The sequence below is a fragment of the Neovison vison genome, chromosome 4 (assembly GCF_020171115.1).
Source record: "Neovison vison isolate M4711 chromosome 4, ASM_NN_V1, whole genome shotgun sequence".
Lineage (NCBI taxonomy): Eukaryota > Metazoa > Chordata > Mammalia > Carnivora > Mustelidae > Neogale > Neogale vison.
This window is the reverse complement of record NC_058094.1, coordinates 68,684,912-68,705,991: the sequence shown is the minus strand read 5'-3', so window position 1 is coordinate 68,705,991 and position 21,080 is coordinate 68,684,912. Positions and strand designations below refer to the sequence as shown.

At 40.9% G+C, this 21,080-nt stretch overlaps 1 protein-coding gene across 4 annotated transcripts in view; it reads left to right on the top strand.

Annotated features, from left to right (window-relative positions):
- Positions 1-21,080, top strand: part of LOC122904546 (serine/threonine-protein kinase Sgk3) — a 185,045-nt gene that overhangs the window by 98,912 nt on the left and 65,053 nt on the right. For 3 of the 4 annotated variants that reach the window (XM_044245515.1, XM_044245514.1, XM_044245513.1), the window contains exon 2: positions 15,861-16,073. In XM_044245515.1, the coding sequence (XP_044101450.1) occupies positions 15,996-16,073 (78 nt within the window). In that variant the 5' untranslated portion in view covers positions 15,861-15,995. Of the gene's footprint in view, positions 1-4,381; positions 4,402-15,860; positions 16,074-21,080 lie in introns of those variants that run through there. The other variant, XM_044245516.1, reaches the window with a different exon arrangement.

Genomic DNA, 21,080 nt, shown 5'->3' with positions numbered 1-21,080 from the left:
CTCTCTGCAGCATCCTCCTTGGTAGCTTAATTGCATGATTCATAATCATTCTTCACCTTTGATTTAAATCACAAGTTTCAAAAGTTGCTACATCAGTGATTGCTTTGAGAACAAGATGGTTGTCTTCTTAAGCTTTGTACAAACATGTTCCAACAGTGCTTTGGTTTTGTTGTTTTAAAATGTAGTCCTTTTCTCCCAGGTAGGGAACATAAACAGCCAGTGTAAACAAATGACCTACTAGGCAGTTTGTTATCACTGTGTTACTGGTGAAGTTTTCTTGATCTGGTAGGACAGTCAGGAAGTGGAACACTACATACTAGCCCAAGGAAATAGGACTGGGTCACCAAAGAGATACACTGCAATTGCTGCTAACTTCAAAAGCATCAAGAGTGAAACTAAATGAAGATATTTCTATGTTAGTTGCTGACTCTTTCTTGGCGCCTTGCGTGGTTCACTCCCTCACCTCTAGGTATTTGTTTAGATGTCACTCTCAGTCAGACCCTCCTAATTAAAATTCCATACAACCCCACTCTTCCTATAATATATATTTATCTCTCTATTTACTTGTTCATTATCTCTTGTCTGCCATTGGAGGGTAAGTTCCATGTGGGCTGTGGTGCTTGCCAGTTGTGTTCACTGCTGTATCCTAAGTGCCTGGAAACAATGCCTGGCACCGGAAGGTGTCAGATGTGTGCATCTGATGCGGACATTTCCAGCTTGGGCTAGTATTTACTTAAACCAGTTTGCTGTCATTTTGCCTTGCTCTCCCTTTTGTCCCCCCATTCCTAGTTATTTATTCTGATTACCGAGGAATAAAACCTTGAAGCAATCTTAATGCCTCCTTCTACCTTGCACTCCACATGCAAATAGCTATTACTTATTTCTTAGGTCAGTTTTTTGCAAACCTGCCATTCCGATTGTTGCCAAACCCCAGTTTCTTTAAGCTCTCCTCCATTTCATTCCATTCTCTACACCTACATCCTTTCAAATTACCTTTTCGAATGCCTTTACATCCTCATCTGCACAATGAAATCCAGAGTGAGAAGCCTGGCATTCAGAGTTCTCTACATGATTCAAACACACTTTTCCAACCTCTGGCTCCATATGTAAGAAAAGTGATTTCCAGTTTATACTTGTAAAATAAGGCTTTAATGATAATGCCATGTAAAAGCTAAAGGTGAATGTTGTGACAGTTTCTCTTTCTGTTTTTACCAAGTGGAGTGGATCTTTTCCTGTTAAGTGGGCAGGAATTCAGACAAATTGAACGAATGGCTATTCTTTGTACTGAGGACTTTTGCTGCCCTTTCTGTTTTGAGTGCCCAGCCTTCAGATCCTCCCTCACATGTTATAATCACCTCAGATACCTAGAAAAGTTCAGTGGGAAGTGTTTTTTTTTTTTTCCTTCCTCTGAATTCTAGAAACTTTTAATACTTTTCTTAGAGAATTTATCACAGTCTGTTTTGCATTGTAATTCTTTGGGCACTTATCTTTTCTTTTTGGTACATATTAGCTCCTGGAGGACAAATACCACACACATAAAAGTTCCAGTTACTTTTTAAAGTACACCCACTTCTTTGTTTTTTAAGTAAAAGTGAACTTAAAGTTCTATTTTATAGGTCTTTAAATCATTAAATATTGAGCTTCAACAATCATTTCTACAATATGGACAATTAAGGAAGAAGGCAGGGGTAAATTCAGTACTACATAAAAAGATCCAAATGGAAATACTGAGATCTGGATTCAGAGAAGGAAAGAGGTGTAGGGAGAGCAACGTACCCAACACCCACGTAATTGGACACACAGAAGTTTAAAAAGATACACAAAACCAGTAGGGCAAGACGGACTTTATGGAGGAACATCTGCAGCTTTGGTTTTTCTTGTGGGGGAATTATTCCTAGCTTTATTTTGTTTTTGCATCTCTACACACAAAAAATGTCACTCTGCTTTGTTTTCTGAACTGGGTAAGACTGAACTTTCTCTTCCTCTTTCTGGTCTGCAGAATGTAGTTTAATTTCCCTTATTTTTAAACTAATAAAATGTTCACGCTTCTTTCTTATTTTCCTGTACATATGGAGAAATTATATGCCAGAAGCTTTTAGTTCTTCAGAGAAAAGAGATGGATGGAAGATACTTGAGTTTATCTATTGTGTGAAGCTTCCAGTTATATTATTTGATATCAGCATCTGGTTCAATATATTTTGTTTCATTTCTTTTTTTTTTTTTTTAAAGATTTTATTTATTTATTTGACAGAGAGAGATCACAAGTAGGCAGAGACGCAGGCAGAGAGAGAGAGGAGGAAGCAGGCTCCCTGCTGAGCAGAGAGCCCGATGCGGGACTCGATCCCAGGACCCTGAGATCATGACCTGAGCCGAAGGCAGCGGCTTAACCCACTGAGCCACCCAGGCGCCCCTATTTTGTTTCATTTCATTACCAACGTGTCCTTGCACATACTCCAGTTGAGTGAATGCTTTTATTTTGCGTGTGATTTTTTTCTGATAAATTAAAACTTGTCTCTAGGACATCTATAGACATTCCTGAAATTTAATTTTCTCTCTTGTTGGCTCCCAAACCTTGACTGGGGTTTTCCCATTTTAGAACATGCACTAGCCTAACTTACTCTCTTTGTTCTTGATTATGAGTGTTTACAGGTGTCGACTAAATTTATTTTACCATTTCTAGGATGAAGCTGCAATTTCTATTGGCAGGAAATAGTTGGTAGGGAAAATATATATAAAAGTCCTAATTTCTTTAATGTTAAAATTTTAAGGTAAAAATCTGCATATTATTTTTACTAATAAGTAGCTAATATAAATCAGGACTTAAATCTAACATACTATAATTTAAATTTAGATTCAGATCTACTATTATTTAAATTTCTTCTTTTGTGCTAACCAGTAAAGTTTTACTCTCAGAAGAAGAATCTTAAAAAAAAAAAAAAAAAAAAAAAAAAAAACAACTTGAAAGCAAATATTTGCTTTGGAGTAAAGTTTCCCTTATCACACTGTATAGGCATCTGTGTTTACCCTGAGTTCTCCTTGTTTTCAAAAGCCTTACTTAACGGTGCACATCAGATGGATCATTCATACAAATAATAAAAGATGGGGCCCAGACTAATTACACATCTCTAGCACATGGTAAACACTGTGTAAGTATCTGTTAAGTAAATCTGTATTTTTCAGGATTTTGTTCGAGTACTGTAGCATACTAGTATGTTTAATAATGGAATTAATCTAGTAAAGAGGGAAATGGGAATTTTTGGCAAATGGGAATTTTTACATGCCTCTCTCCACCTGTTTGTTGAAAGAATAAATGAACTGTGTACCACCCAGTACATGGCAGTATAAAAGTCACAATTTCTACAGTCTAGTCAGGGAGGTTCTCAACCTACAAGATGTAATCTTAGACGATTATAAATGCTAAAATGGGAAAAAACAGGGTGATGACAAATTATTTTGGGGAAGGAGCACTGTAGTTAGGTGGTCTTGAAGGCTTGTTGCAGGAGGTGGCATTTGAACAAAGCCTCAGTGTGACGAGCTGGAGAGAGAGAAGGCTAGTCAGAGGGGACACAGGTACAAGAGATGCGATGGGAGCGTGCTCAGTGTGTGTGAGAAGTAGGAAGGACGCTGTTCCCACGGGAGTCTAGTTGAGAGTGGATACTGATAATTATGAATGTATCTGTCTTGTAATTTTGGGTAGGGTCCACTAGACACACATTGTTGTGGGAGGCACTGGTGGGATGCAGCTGGAGAGATAAGAGATTAGGCCATGCGAGTGTTTATAGGTTATTAGCAATAATTCAGAGTTGGATTTTATTCTAAGGGCAGTGGGAAGCAATAGAAAGGATTTAAGTGATAGGGTGAAATTATCAGATTTATAGTGATGAAGAAAATGACCCTGGTTACTATGGGAATAATGGATTGCAAGGGGTAAGAGAGGAAAGAAAGAGAGCAGATTGGAGCTTCTCTAAAGAGACTGTGAAATGTGATGGTGATTGTTATCTTTGTGGGGGGTTCTTTGGCATTTAGTTGTTTTGATTTTGGTTCCTCCTCACTTTTCCAAGTCTTCCCAGCCAGAGAGCCAGAGCAACACTTCTTAGGACCTGCAGTATTTTACTAATGCTAATTCTGTGAAACTCCACGTTCCTTTTTCTCATGTCTCATATAATCATCCATCCACCCATCACTCTGCCAGTGATCACAGTCCTCCAAGAATCATTTTTTTTAAAAGATTTTATTTATTTATTTGACAGACGGAGATCACAAGCAGGCAGAGAAGCAGGCAGAGAGAGAGGAGGAAGCAGGCTCCCTGCTGAGCAGAGAGCCCGATGTGGGGCTCGATCCCAGGACCCTGGGATCACGACCTGAGCTGAAGGCGGCGGCTTAACCCACTGAGCAACCCAGGTGCCCCTACCAAGAATCATCTTTGAAAGTGTTCTTTGTTCCTGTCCTCCTGAAACATATATTGGGAGTGTGCTTTCCAATGGAAAAGCTTGGGAAGCCAGGAATAGGGCTGGTGTTCTGATATTGGGGAACCCAAGACAGTGACCTTAGGAGGCTGAGAAGGATAGAGCAGAGCATTGCAGCTTCAGTGAACATCTCTACTCTGTCAGTTCTGGAACCTGTGGAAGGTCATGTTATCATTTGGACTCGGTTTAGGACCGTCTTCCTTATCCTGGCAGCTTTGAGTCTAGTATTGGAAAACAGAGGACTGTGTTCCTCCTACTGCCTCACTCAGTCCTTTCCTTAAATATCTGTATTAAATGGAGCCAGTTTCAGAAAACCAACAGACTCATGTAACTTTTGTCAAAGTTTTTGGATACGCCTTTCAAATTGCTGGGTGCAGACTATTCTTCTATATTGTGTCCCAAATTGACTGTTTTACACATATTTTATTTCTAATTTATGTATCACTTTTCTTTATCAAGAATCAGGATAGGGGGTGCCTGGGTGGCTCAGTGGGTTAAAGCCTCTGCCTTTGGCTTGGGTCATGATCTCAGGATCCTGGGATCCAGCTGCACATCGGGCTCTCTGCTCAGCAGGGAGCCTGCTTCCTCCTCTCTCTCTCTGCCTGCCTCTCTGCCTACTTGTGATCTCTGTCGGGTGAATAAATAAAATCTTTAGGAAAAAAAAAAGAATCAGGATAAATAAAAGGTACCTCAAATAAGAGATGTGATAAACCTTGGAAAAACTAGGACTGCTTTGTGATTATACAGTGAGGGAAAAATCAAAGAGGGGGTGGGGTGGGGATTAGAGGAAGGATATATTAGTAAGGAAGGAAAACAGGAAAAGCTGTAACTGATTCATCCTGTGATATGTGTAGGGAGAAGGTTACTATGTATCTTCAATATTGAGATCCTGTTAGATTTTTAATCTGTTCTGCAGTGAATTTAATTTACAGATGTGACAAAGATGTGCTTTGTTTCTGCTGGATGTGTTTGGAGCTAATATTCTGAAAGGCGGAAGTAAAACAGATACAGATTATATACTATTACAGTAAGCTTTCATTAAAGTAACTAGTTAGTTTGGAGTAAGAATTCCCAAGGGGCTTTTAATGTAGTTTTAAAATGAACCCAATCTCTTTTGGCCTGTTCTCAGGAATAATTCCTACTCCCTTCCCCATGCCTGTTCCTTTTCATATTCTCTGGCAGTCCCCATTTTCCAAACCATCCCTATGCCATGCCTCAGGTCTGAACAGGGATTTTCTTTTGTCTCTTTGTCAGTTCTCTTCTTTAGGACCCTTGTTTCCAAACATCCAGCACCTGGTCCTGTCACCCTGCTGAAGAAAATTTGTAGTTCTTCCAGGTTTGCGTCCTGCCTTTTGGAACAGAATTGTTCTTAATTTCCTTTTATGCCTTGGTGTAAATCACTGAACCCCTCTCTGCCGTATTAGTTGAGAGTGGATACTGATAATTATGAATGTATCTGTCTTGTAATTTTGGGTAGGGTCCACTAGACACACATCCATGATGTGTGAAAGAAATGGAGTTAAGAACTTCTGCTTAAATTTTAGAGGTAAAAAGCTGGAGAATCTTTGGATTTTCTTATAAAACATTTTTTTGGGTGTCTGAAACAGAGATGGACAAGATTCAGGACAGTGATTTTATATAATGGACAGAAAGGCACAATGGTGAAGGGGGGAAAATGCTCTAAAAAAGGCTTTAACTGATATTAACTACACTGGAATTGAAATAAAAAACTCAATTTAACAAAAGCCTTAATCAGTGCTTATCTATTTTAAGCAGTATTTTTAAAAACAGAATTTTAACATAACTTGATTTTGGACAGTTTTCTGTCATGGTGTTTCATCCCTATTTCCACTTTTTATTTCAGAATAAAAAAACCCCTATTAATGATTTTTTTAAACTTTCTCCCTCCCCCCCCTTACAAAACCGTATCCTGTGATAGCATCCTTTCTTAAGTCCTTTTTTTTTTTTTAAGGATTTTGTTTATTTATTTATTTGACAGACAGAGATCACAAGTAGGCAGAGAGGCAGGCAGAGAGAGAGAGAGAGGAGGAAACAGGCTCCCCGCTGAGTAGAGAGCCCGATATGGGACTCTATCCCATGTGGGGCTTTATCCCAGGACCCTGAGATCATGACCTGAGCTGAAGGCAGAGGCTTAACCCATTGAGCCACCCAGGTGCCCCCTCTTGTATCCTTCTTATTTCACAATTTAGCCCTTGATCGTCCTTGTGATGGGACCAATACTTAGGGCCTATTCTGTATCCCACACTCTTGCTTAGATGTTAACGTATGATGTTTTATGAAGCTAGGCTGCTCCTCGTACAGTGCTACACAAACCTGATCCCTCCTGGTGACATAATCAGAATGCTGCTTTTCTTGCGCATGGCTTTCTTTTCTATAACCTGAGAGCTAACGGACACTTGGCGTTCTCCCATCTTCACCCCGTATCTCCAAAGGTGATTTAGAAGAAGAGGATGCATGCAGTAGTACTGTAAGGAATTGAAAGACAGTGTGTGCACCCCAGGCTCTCAGGTCAGAGCTGTGATCACCATACAGGGCTACTCCCTGAAGCTGTGTGAAATGTGGACCTTGTAGCCTAGGTTTGTTCATCTGTAAAATCCAGGTAAAGATACTGATGTGTCTTTGTGAGGAACAAGTGATGTGTTAGTGCTAAGGCATGCTTCAAATAGTGCCTAGCATTAGTACTTAATAGATACTCGTTTCTTAGCCTCAGCAGTATTGACATCTTAGGCTAGATGACTTTCTGTTGTAGGGGTTGTCCTGTGATTGTGATGTTTAGCATTGTCCTTGACATGTAGCCACTTAGCAACCCCCCAAGTTGTGACAACCAAAAATACCACGGCATTGTGCACTGTCCCCCTGAGGAACCACTATCACTATACATAAATATAATATTTACTAACTGTTAGTCTTACCTTTGCAAATCACTGTCCCTCCTAAAGTCTGGCTGGTCCCTGAAAGTTCTGTTCTCATCTAATCCACTTCTTTTTGTCATGTTGGACTTATCTGAGTTGATTGACTAGGTGAATATCAAGGTTAGTTCTTGCATTCTGAATTAGTATCTGAACTTGGTCTCATTAGAGCCACATGACCCACCCCTAGGTGAGCCTGCTGCCCCTGGGAACCGATCCGCAAGACCGTATTGTGATTCTCCAGCAGAGTGAGGGCAGATTCTTTTCCCATTCTTCTTCTTCTTTTTTAAGATTTTTTTTTTTTTAAGTAATCTTTGCATCCATCCTGGGGCTTGAACTCAAGACCCCAAGATCAAGAGTTGCATGCTCCACTGACTCAGCCAGCCAGGCGCTCCCCCATCCCCATTCTTCTTTTGAAAATCCTAACATACCTGTGAACCTCCCCCCCCAAGTTCCAGGTTTTATCCCCCGATGAACAACTTCCCTTTTTATCATTTGTTTTTAATTTTGGGTTCTTATATCAGTCCTCTTCTCTGTTTTATTTCCCTGACTGGCTGTAAGATGATTTTGCAGGATTTTAATTGCTTCAATTTCACAGAATAAACATAGATTAGGTTATAGTAATAGCAGAGTATCTTTTTCATAGTTTCACTCCTGACCACTTAAGAATAAATTTATGAGCCTTCATTGATTAACAGAGGACTCTTTAGAGGATATATATGTTGTAGAGGCAGTGTGGTATGAGTCTTGAGGGCAGACCACCTGGGTTCAAATCCTGAACGCACTACCTGGGGCAGATTACCTTTTTCATGCTGCAGTGTCTCCTTGGTTTTCCTGTCAGTAAGGCTTTGGTGAGGAGCCACAGTCTGGCTTATATTAAACTTAGCTACTAAATATTAAATGTTGTTAGGTTACTGGATTGATTTAGCTTGAAGGGAAGGAAGACCTTATTTAAAGCGAGACAGTGTAGTATAACAAACAAGTATCTATAGATTTTGGAGGTGGTCAAATTGGGACTTAAATCCGAGCCATTAACCAGATAGTAGCTTAGACAAGTGATTTCTTTCTTTAAATAATAATAATAATAATAATAATAATAGTTATTATGGGGGGCAAGTGATTTAATCTCATTGTTTTTCTTGAAGCAGCATCCTCATTTCCAACATATGGTTTTAGCTTCCTTTTTCCAGAGAAAATTGAAGCAGGCAAATGTGATCTCTTTAAAACTTCTGCTACAGTATCTGCCTGGCTTTATTTTTAGTTAGGCGGAGAATATATGACAGTCTTCATTTGTGGCCCTTCTCTGTCATTTCGTGGTATACCATGCATACACATAACATCACACTTAGTGAGGTATTGAAATTTTTATATTGCTTATCATTCTTCCCCATGAGATAAGGTCTTTGCAGGTAGGATTTTCTCTTCTCTTTGTGTTATTGCTTAATGCCTAAGGAATGCCTAATAAGTATGTTGAACAAAGGAATAAAAAGTAATTTGAAACAAATGGCTAGGTATTAGATCCAATTTATTGACTACTTATACAGAGCTAGGTCTTTTTCTTATCTCATATGCTTAAACAACCATATGAAGTAGGTGTTGCTAGCCTCATTTTCCAGATTAGGAAACAAGGGTTTAGATTAGTTTTGTCGAGGGACTGAGGTGGAGAATTGTAGCATTTTATCCCCACAGGACAGAATCATCTCTCAGGAGTTTTTGGCCTTAGAGGGAGGAACCAGTACTACCAAACTGCAGCCTGCTCAGGAGGGAGCAAGATGAGTAAATGTTTCCCGCCCCCCATCATGCCAGAGGCATGAAATCAACCAGCAGCTAGAAAGCCGGGGGACCTAAAGTGTGCAGGCTGTCAAGGTCAGCATCCCAGGGCATGGAGCAGGGTGGATATGGATCTGAACAGACACAGAGGATATCCAGCAGAGTCCTCCCCTTCCTGTTCTTCAGTATTCCCTCTTACACTTTGGACATAACACTTATGTTCCTAACTCAGGGGAAATACAGTCTGTCACTGACAGGCACTGTATTCAGTGCATTCACACTCCCACCTGGAACCACTGCCAGTGTTCAGAGAAGGGAACAGAGAAGAAAACTAAACTAAAACAAAATTGCTATAGTCTTGGCATCTGTAGCTAGTCTTTTGCCTCAAGTTGATAATAATACCTATTTTATGTTCCCCTACCCTCTTCCAACATCTTAGCTTGTCAGAGTTTCCTGTTGGAGGACCCCAAACATTCGTTCCCACAGGATCCAAGTCTGTTTATTGAGTTGCCAGTTTTCCATTGACCAGTACTGTTAGACATGCCCCACCGAATCTCCTTAATTCAGATGTGTGTGTGTGTGTGTGTGTGTATTTTAAGATTTTATTTATTTATTTGACAGACAGAGATCACAAGTAGGCAGAGAGGCAGACAGAGAGAGAGGAGGAAGCAGGCTCCCTGCTGAGCAATGAGCCTGATGCTGGGCTCCATCCCAGGACCCTGAGACCATGACCTGAGTCGAAGGCAGAGGCTTAACTCACTGAGCCACCAGGCGCCCCTGAATCTCCTTAATTCAGACATAATTCCCCTCCTCATGCTGTGTAATGACATCCAAGTTTCCTTCTGGAAATCCAGATTGGTCACTTTACTGGGGCAGTGACCATTTTCTTATCAGGTTGGATGGCTTGATAAAGCACACATGGCTAAGGGATAGGCTTAGCTTTCAGTTTAACAGGACTAGACTGTTTTCTCAGTGAAAGCATCCCTCCACCAAACCCGAGGTTGTCTTGAGAAGGAAAGGGTTATAGTGTCATGTTAAAGCAGAGGTTCTGGAATGAGACATCACTTCAGGTTCTGATTCTGCCAACTGCTTGCCTCAGTGACTTCAAGCAGTTACTTAGTCCAATTCCGTGTCTATTAGCTCCCATGTAAAAGGAGAGTGACAATAGTATCTCCTAGGGTTACTGTGAAGATTAAATATCAAACCAGTGCCTAGCACACAGTTATAATAATCATCACTATGGTTACTGGTATTAAAATAAAATACATTATAGAGCTTAAAGTACAAATTTGTAAAACAATATTTTCCTTCATTTTAATACATGAGTACATACATACTCATAATACAGACACATTCTCACACCCATATATGTTTATAGACATATAGAAAAAAATGAAGTATATGCCAAAAATATTTACTGTACATGTCTGCTGTGTGCTAAGATGATGGATATTTTTCTTTTTTTTTTTTAAAGATTTTATTTATTTATTTGACAGAGAGAAATCACAAGTAGACGGAGAGGCAGGCAGAGAGAGAGAGGGGGAAGCAGGCTCCCTGCTGAGCAGATAGCCCGATGCGGGACTCGATCCCAGGACCCCGAGATCATGACCTGAGCCGAAGGCAGCGGCTTAACCCACTGAGCCACCCAGGCGTCCCCAATGATGGATATTTTTCTATATGCTTTTCTATATGCCTTTAATTTTTATGATTATTATTTTTATATTCAAATGGCAAAGTTACTCAGTGAATTTTGTAAGTAATTTGAAAGTGACTCAAGAAGGTAATTGAGCCAAATTTTATCACATAAAAACACAGTTTTTAGCCCAGGTTTAGTCGTCCTTATTGATGAAATCAGGGAGAATATCACTCTTCAGCCAGTTTCGTTCTTTTGAGGACTGAAGGTGCATTGAGTCAGGGACCATTGCTGTTCTGATACTAGTTTATATGTTGCTAATGGGTCTCCATGTCAACAAAATGATGTGTATTTTCAGAGAGCCGTGCAAACACAGACATTGCCTTAAGATTGAATATGAGTACTCCAGAAACTGATATGACAAATACTTGATCATTCAGGAACCTTACATATTTAGGCATCAAAAGCAAGCAAAGAGGAGGCCTGGGTGGCTTAGATGGTTGATCATCTGCCTTCGCTTCAGGTCTTGCTCTCCAGGTCCTGGGACCGAGCCCCATGCCCACCTCTCGGCTCCATGGGGAGTCTCCTTTTCCCTCTCCCCTTACCCTGCCTGTGCTTTCTCTCTCTCTCTCTCTCTCAAATGAATAAATAAAATCTTAAAAAAAAAAAAGGCAAGCAAAGAAGTGTAAGCAATGATTCATAGCACCAAGATGAGTGAATTGCTTCTGAAAGAGTGATTTCATTTTTTCAGATATTTCTGCACTTCTTTGGAATTTCTGATCCCATGAAGTTCAGGCCAGGTCACAGTGGAAAATAAGTACAACTCTTCTTTGAGGTCTAATAGATTGATTCTCCCAGGATGCTCATGAATTCCCAGAAGTCTTGGATCTGAGTTTGGTAAATACCTTCAACAACTTTCTGCTTCTCAGTCATCTAACCAGTTAAAATAATCTTAACTTGGCACAGCCAACTTCCACTCCTTCCAGTACATCTGCAAACCTCTCCTTTTTATTTTTATTTTACTTTATTTTTTTAAGATTTTATTTATTTTATTTATTTGACAGGGAGAGATAACAAGTAGGAAGAGAGGAAGTCAGAGAGGTGGGGGAAGCAGGCTCCTTGACGAGCAGAGAGCCCGATGCAGGGCTTGATCCATGACCCCAGGATCATGACCTGAGCTGAAGGCAGAGGCTTAACCTACTGAGCCACCCAGGCACCCCCTCTCCTCCTTTTTAAACTTTTTTAAATGTTTATTTTTAAAAAAAATGAAAGTACAACGTATGGGAATATGCTCTCCCCTTTGAAAAACAATTCAAATCTTGTTCTTTCCAGCTCTTTCACCAGTGAGCCATCCTTTAGCCATTGGCCACAAGTCAGCATAGATACATACCTTGGGCATGCATTTCTCCTGACACCTGTCTCCTGACATGTACTGCTCAGAACTGTGCCTAATGGGAAGAGTTCCCTTCACCACTCTGTCAGGACCATCCCTTAGTAGAGCTACAGTGTTTCATTTCTGGTTGGGGCTAGCATACCGTGCATGTCCATTCACAAATGGGCATGTCTTTTCCCTCCTCTTCTAACTGATCGTAGGATCCTCTCCGTGAGTGTGTGGTGCCAGAGCTTACAAGGAAGGTGTTACAAGTACCAGATTTTCCTGCGGTTTACTTGTGCCTTCCAGACCTGCTCAGGCCCAGTCTTGCTTTCAGCATACCAAGTGGAAAGCTTTCGTACAGTCCAGTTTTATGAATTGGTTGGTCAGATAATACTTCTCATGATGGCTGTTCTTACTACATAGTCTCTTGGGCAGAAATAGAATCTTTGCCAGAGCTGAGTAGCAAGCCAGGAACCAAATGGAAAAAACTTATTGACAGTACCCTAAGGAGTCTGTAACTCTTACTCTTCTCTGGATGCTTGTCAGAGGCTTCTTACCCCATCCCTGTCTGTTGTGTCATTTGTGGTACTAGTGGGTGCTAAAGCATAGCCCCAAGAGTTAGGGTAGCTTTTACTGCTGAAGAACCTTCTCTTGAATCAGGCCCCAGAAAAAACTGGCAGCCTCAGGGGTTATATCCATGTATGAAACTCACCAGTTATGTTTCATATTTCTTAGTGGTGCTAAGTGTAGCAATTTTACTTCAGATGCGATATCCTGCTTCAGACCTCTGGAACCATAGAAACCATCAATGTAGTGGATCCCTGAACTTCCATGGCTTTTATCTCCATTCTCTGGCTTGTACATATATCTTACAAAGGCATCCTGAGTGCTTGCTACTTCTTTGTCTCGAGATCTGGTTGACATAATGCCATCCGTGTGATGGACCAGTGTGGTAATCTTTGGGATACTGAGATGATCGAGATCCTTCCAGACTAGATTATGGCAGTGCAGAAATAGCCCTCAGGTAAAACATTGAAGGTGCACTGCTGTCTGGCACTTGGTGGGAAATTGCATCATACTGTTCTTACTGATGATGATGGAAAAGGAAGCATTTGCTGGGTCAGCAGTTATCTACCAGCTAGCAGAGGTTTTGCTCATTTTCTCCAGCAAGAAGTATCACATTTAGAAGTGCAGCCATGATTGGCCTCACCATCTGTTGTTATGTTCCAAGATCTTTCTGGCTTTTGGCAAGAAAAAAAAAGAGATATAATAGGAATCAACGCCTCTGTATCCTTCAGTGTTTTTGATAGTAGTACCGATTTCTGAGCTTCTCCCATGGATGTGGTACAGTTTTTTGTTTTCTTTCATAGTAGGGAGAGGGGAAGAGTTCCAGGGGTTTCTTTCTGGCCCTTTCTTCCATATGGCTTTTATGACCTAGGACAGGGAACCAATGTGGGAGCTTGGCCAGTTACCATGTATATCCATTTGCACAAAAATTTTAGGACTAGGGAGGTAACCACAGGATGGGCCTGTGTTCCCATGGTACCCACCATGGGATACCAGGGTCGACTTCATCACTCATCTCTTTTCTGGAATGAGATATGCACTCTGACCTGTGGGCCCTGCTTTGGATCTTCAGGGATTAGTGTCAGTTTAGGTCTAGTGTCTAGTAACCCTTGAAAGGACTATATATTTCTCTTTCCACAGGGGGCTGTCACCCCTGTGCATGGGTGCAGGTCTCTCTCAGAGAGGTCTGGAAAAAGACTGTGGCCATTATAGGATCACAGTAATCTCCTATTTAGTCCTCCTCCATCCTTTGAATGTACTCCCATATATGCTCTTCAGACTCTTGCTGGTAAAAATTTCTGAGATTCTGCAAATTTTCCATTATAAAAGTGGTCTCTTCCCAGAGTCGGCTTTGAACTTCTTCCTTGGTTCTTGTGGAGCTGTTGTTAGGGTGCAATAAGGGGTGAGAGGAATAGGTAGTTAGGAGAATTGGCATCCCCCTAAGTGCTGGGCTCTATACTAAATTGCCTACTATACTTGTACTCTGGGTATCTTGTATGAAACAACTTATCCTGCTTCTGAGCTCTTTCCCCCCTCATGTGTTTCTGATGCCATTTAATGTCATACGTTATTGTCCCTTCCAGAGGGAAGACCTGAGACTTGATGTCCTCCTCTAGTTCTGCTCCTGTGGATTGTGCACAGTTAGGCACAAACAGACATTCAAGCTCATACATAATATGGTGCCAGCAGGGCCCACCATGCCCTGGGTCTCACATTCTCAAGGGATAGGTGTGGAAAGTGTAGCACTGTGACTTCCACTCTCTTGTCATTTCTGCTACAGATAGAGAATGGGCTGATGTCGGTCTCAGGCTCCTAGACAAGGTTAATCTGCCTTAGAAGAGCTAAGGTTCCACCTGCTCTGATTCTGTGGCAGTAGAGCGCTGGGACTGCGGGCAAGACTTTGATCAGGTGGCCGCCCTGGTCTAATGGGTGAGCTGAAGAAGCTAGCTGCTTTTATGCGGCACTCTGAGCTTAGGAGTAGGTCAGCTACGTATCTATGTTTTCTGACAACTAATTAAACTACATGTAAATCCTTCTTGACTGCATTCATCCGGTCTAGCAAAGTGGGTTTTGAATCCTCTCAAAGGAAGCACCCTTATAACCAGTTCAAACTCACCATACCTGAATATGCAACGCCTATTGGTAGATATTTGAAATCATTGCTTCACTGTAATTTATTTACAATTATTAGATCTGTCGGTGTGACTTCCTAAAATTAGTCACCAGGGAAACTGGCAAAGTAACTCTTTAAAGGGTATTATTTTGTATCAATGGAGAGAGTGAGCTGCTGTGTGTAGCAAAAGTGACATCAGTTTGACATATCAAGCCCTTTGTCCTCGGGCAGAATGATAATAACATAATTGTATCTGTTCTATAGGAAGATTGTAATATCTTTGACCAGGGACCCAGGGCATAAAATCCACAGTTGTTAAAATGCAGCTTAGCGCAGTGGTTAAGAGTCAAGACTGGAGCCACACAGCCTGGGTTCACATCCTCGATGGGTAATTTATTTAATGTCTCCATGTCTCAGTTGCCTCACATCTAAAACAGGAGTAAATAATTACTATATAGGATCCTAATCTGAAGCAGGCTTCACCTGCTCATCTTGATGCAAGAAGTCTGAAAAAACACACTTGATGCAAGAAGTCTGAAAAAACACACTTGACTGCCTGGCCAGCTCAGTCAGAGGAGCATGTGCCTCTGAATCCCAGGCCCGTGAGTTGGAGCCCCACCTTGGGTGTAGAGATTACTTAAGTAAATAAACTTTTTAAAAAATGGAAAATAAACATTGAAAAACCCTGCTCGAAATCTAACAAAATAGAACCCTTTTAGGTGCAAGTTGGTGTCAGTTCACCTGAACTGTAGCTCCTAGAATTTCTTCAAAATAAGGAAGGCAGGTGGGACACACATGTTTCATTGTGGTATAGCTATTGATGGGGCAGAAAAACTATATCTCTAACCTGGGCTGTGCTTTAGGATCAAATGTAAATTCCTGCCAGAATAAGCATAAAGTGGGTCCTGTGAATAATGACAAATCATTGTATTTTTAAATTATTTTGCTAATCCATGCTTTCTTTTTTTCTTTTTCTTTTCTTTTTTTCTTTTTTCTGTTGATTAAGGTTGCATGATGGAATTTGAATATTACCTCAAGAGGTTTTATGTTTTGGATTAGCTAACTGTGTCCTCTGCTGACTGTTTCTTCGGACTTATTTTTTGGTGTCCTTTTGAGACAATAAACTCAAAGGGATTATAACATGGACTACAAGGAAAGCTGCCCAAGTGTCAGCATTCCCAGTTCTGATGAACACAGAGAGAAAAAGAAGAGGTTTACTGTAAGTATGTACTGTAAGGTGTATGGAGAAAAAAATGAATATAGATAGTATTTCCATATCTGCTTTTGTTCTTCCCTAACCTAGAACTCCTCCATCCGATGTTTCCACATAATCCAGATCTTACATACCTTTAAAATTATATATCCTCCACGGTCTTCCCTTGGTACTAACAGAATATAGTTTCCTTTTCAGATTTTTGCCCGTTTACTTATCCCCTGGGGAAAAGGTTATGAAACTCCAGTAGATCCTTTCACTAAAAATTGTGCAGGCACAGTGATTTACAAATGCACATAATTTCATATGCATTGTCAGGAGGTGAATGGACTCCAGAAGTCATGGATCCCATGTTAAGAACCCCTGTCTTGCAATTTCCACAGCACCTTTCTTATGACATTAATCATTTTCTACCTCAGTTTTTGAAGTATTTAATCCAGTATTTTATCTCTTTTTTACCTGAAAGGCAAAGTCCATTTCTAATTTTATCTTTTTTATCACCATAATATCTAATATGGAACTATAAAGAATAAACACAGTGAATGTTTGCTGAATCATTGTATCAGTGAGAGTAGCCATTTCTCTAATTAGTGTAATGAAACATCCTGTTTTATTCCCAGTAGTCCTGTTTGTGTGTATATTCAGAGATCCCCTCCCCTCCTCCCCCTGAAACAGTATCATTTATCTTGTCTATAACTGATCTGCTCTTCCTTGTAATCTTCCACCACCTGCTGAGTAGTATAAAGAAACTCATTTAACTCAATTCTGTTTAACACTTAGTTTGAGCTAAAATTTAAGCAGTTCTTTTAAGTTAAAATGCTAAGGCTGTCTTCATTCTACTCTATTTCTCCTATTTGAACCCACGCTTCTCCAACTTGACATCATGGTTTATGAGTGGAGAGCTGTCCCCTTTCATGGTATTTATTGAGTCATTGATTGACCTCATGGTAGCCTGCTGAAGGCTCTTGCATTCTTGTCAGCACTCTAGATCTTTGCTGTTCTGGGTGTAGAGTGACTGATCTGGCAAACAGCCAGCAGTAGTTGACCTGATCTAGCCCTGGACATTTTGTTGGCATCCACTGCTGGCATCTGCAGTCAATCAACTGATTTGTTATCTATTCTCTGTTGGCTTAGCGAGAGTGGTGGTGACTCTTGCTGACCCAGCGTCCTATTGGTCTTGATGGCTGTAGCCCCCACTGAGGCTCTGCCATTCCTTTCACTGCTCTTGATTCAGGTGGTCTACCCTGACCTCTGACCTGGGGATCACCTCACTTCAGCCATTGCATCCATGACAAATGACTTTCAACTCAGAGTTCATGTCACATGGGAAAACTGAGGAGTTAAACTAAACCCTTTGGTCTGACCATTCCAGTCTCCTCCTTTCCTTTATTCCTTCCTTCTTTCATTGTTAAGATTTTATTTATTTATTTGTCAGAGAAAGAGAGAGCAAACATGCAGGGGGAGTGGCAGGTAGAGGAAGAAGCAGGCTTTTTTGGAGAGCAAGGAGCCTAATGTGGGACTTGATCCCAGGATCCTGGGATCATGACCTGAGCTGAAGGCAGATGCTTAACTGACTGAGCCACCCACGTGTATTTTTGTTTTGTTTTGTTTTTAAGATTCTATTTATTTATTTGTCAGAGAGAGAGAGAGGGAGAGCGAGCAAGCGCGATCCAGTCTCCTCTCTTAAGTAGGTGGGGCTGGAACCCCCAATGACACTTTCTCCCAAAGTCCCAGACAAGGAACTGGAAACAGCTTCTGTTCTTCTCTCCTCTGTTTTCCTTTCCTTTCCTTTTCTTTTTTTTTTTAATTTATTTATTTGATAGAGATCACAAGTAGGCAGAGAGGCAAGCAGAGAGAGAGGAAGAAGCAGACTCCCTGCTGAGCAGAGAGCCCAATGTAGGGCTCGATCCCAGAACCCTGAGATCATAACCTGAGCCGAAGACAGAGGCTTTAACCCACTGAGCCACCCAGGTGCCCCTGTTTTCCTTTTCTTAATAAACGTACTTCCATACCCTGTACCGAAGCCCAGAGGAGAGACTGAGGAAAGATTGCAATGTGTGTTTGGCCATTTGCCTCTGCTCAGTGTCTGTTACAGCAGTATCTTAAACATTGTTCATTTATCCCACAATCTTATAAGCAAGTCTTAGAAACGTCACATTGATGGTAAATAAGAGGTCAGTGTACCTCAGTAAAATAGTGAAGTGTATGAAAGTTTTTTTTCCTTCCCTCTTCTTTTTTTTTTTTTTTTTTTTTTTTAAACCCATGAGCATTCTGTCCTTCAAGGGCATAACCTCCTGCCAAGTTTGATGGAAGTTCATGTATAACAAATACAGGCAGTGAGTTATCTCAGTGTCCATTTACTTTTCATGATAGAGGTATTTTCGTGCCATCTTTGAAAGGTTCAGGAAGTCTGTAGCATTGTTCTTACCTAGCTGTTCCCAGAGCTGTCCCCTGCATTCTTGAAGGCCTCCTCCAGATCACTTTGTTCATTTCCTCGCTTCAGATGATCAAACGTTGCCTTTGTAGAGAGGCTTTTTCTGACCACCCTATATAAAATAGCACCTTCACAGCCCTCCCTACTCCTACTCTTTACAGTACAGTAGAGGTGTACAGTAGAGTACACCTACTGTCTGTCCTGCTTACCCTATTTAATTTTGGGGAGGTGGTTGTTGAGGGGCAAAGAGAGAGGGAAAGAGAATCTTAAGCAGCCTTCAAGCTCAGCAGAGACCCCAACACAGTGCTCAATCTCAAAACCCTGAAATCATGACCTGAGCCGAAATCAAGAGTCGGATGCTTAGCCAGCTGAGCCCCCCAGGAGCATCACCCATTTTTTTTTTTAGTATAGGCTCCACATCCGGCCTTGAGTCTGCTGCAGGACTTGAACTGACAACGCTGAGATCAAGACCTGAGCTGAGATCAAAAGTCAGATACTTACCCAACTGAGATACCCAGGTGCCTCTACCCTATTTAGCTTTTTTTTTTTTTCTAAGATTTTATTTATTTGACAGAGACACAGTAAGAGAGGGAACACAGGCAGAAAGAGGGAGAATCAGGCTTCCTGCCAAGCAGAGAGCCTGATGTGGGGCTCGATCCCAGGACCCTGGGATCATGACCTGAGCTGAAGGCAGATGCTTAATGACTGAGCCACCCATGTGCCCCATCCTCTTTAATTTTTTATTAGCAGTTATCACTACTTGATATATTTTGTATTTATTTATGACTAGACTAGACTACTAGCAAGATCCTTTGAAATAAGAACTTCCTTCACTGTTGTTTTATCAGTACCCAGAACAGAGTTGGATATTTTAGAAGTATTTGTTGAATTGATGTTGAATGAAGAGTAGTACTGAGTTCACATGTTAGTTGCTGATCACTACAGGGCAATCCTCAAAAACCTCTGTTCTAGTCAACACGGATAGACCCTACCTCATCCAACGCAGACTCTGTTTTGAGCCTCAGTGGGTCCCAGATGCCTGTGTCATATTTGGGAATGAAAACAGAGATTGTGTTATTTGCTATTTGATAATATTTTTTATACTCTAGTTCTCATGTCTTTTATATAGATCTCTACTGTGAAGCTTCTAACAGAGAAATGCATTATCTTCTAGGATGTCTTCACTTAAACCAAGTTTAAATTATACTTTGATTATTTATCCATTCAACAAATTGTCATTGAGTTTTTGTGTCATGCTAGATGCTGTTCTAGGCACTGGGGGTATGGTAGGTAGCAAGAATGATAACAGCCCTTGTTCTCAAGGAACTCACTTTCTGGTGGTAAAAGGCAGTAAGGAAATACTAAAAAAAAAATAATAATAATTTTATATTATAATAAGTATCATACTGCTATCTGTGAATTCTTGTGCATCTTTTGCAAATGAAAGTGTTTTTTAAAATTTGAAGAGTTTGTTGTTACCTGTTGGTGTTTTATTTCAATTCATGTAATAGGCCCTTGTTTAGGGCACCTTGGTGGTTCAGTCACTTAAGTGTCTGCCTTTGGCTCAGGTCGTGATCCCAAGGTCCTGGGATGGAGCCCTGAGTTAGGCTTTCTCTTTCTTTGCTTTCTCCTTCTCTCAAATAAATAAAATCTTTAAAAAAGAAAAAAAAAAAGCCCTTGTTCATAAGTCGTATGGCTGATTGGTAACTTCATGGGGCTTTATCTGAAGCAGGGCTGCTTCTGCCTGGAGCCTATTTGTGGCTTCTAGTCTTGGCTGTCCTTGGGTAACCATGGGAAACCACCTTACCATACTAGGAAGCCAGCATAACTAATTCAAGAAGCTTGCAATCATCTAAACCTAAGTTTCTGATTCTTTGCTAGCAGTCCTGTCTGATCCTGAGTGCTCCATGAGTTAAATCTGTAATCTGGTCTTAGAAACACCATAGCTTCAGCGGCGCCTTAACCAGGTTCTTTATCCTCTACTTCCCTCTTCTCTCCTTGTGAGCTGTATCATCTTACAAATAAATCTGGTGTCTTACATCCAACAGCTTCCTCTAAGACCACTTGATGCCTTCTTGGTTAAGACCAGAAAAGTCATGTTACCACCCACCACCAGATGTATGTAGCTCATGTAGGTGCCTGGGTGCCCTTTTTCTCTCAGTCTAAGTAATCCATCACTTAACTCCAGTGATTGATACCGAGGACTTTGTTTCACTTTCCAGGTGGGACCTTATCCTCTCTCTCACAGAGGAATGTGGTTTGCAACCTGGGACCCTTCTCACTGTGCTCTTGCTAATGTGACCATATCTTACAGAGTGCTACAGAATTCTCGTTCTAATCACATGCAGTCTTGGGGAGGTGCTTTCCTCAGAGTATTATCTATGAACTTGTGAGCATAGCTTTCAATCTTTTATGGGAGAGGATAGTTTATACATATTTGTATGCCCATGTTCTAAAATAAACCTGGTTTACTCCAAGTTGTCGAAAAGACCGTGGACTGCTGTACTGTAAACTCCAAAGTAATTCCTATCTCTTTAATTCATAACCCAAGTTATTCGTCATTGAGCTTTTCCTCAAAC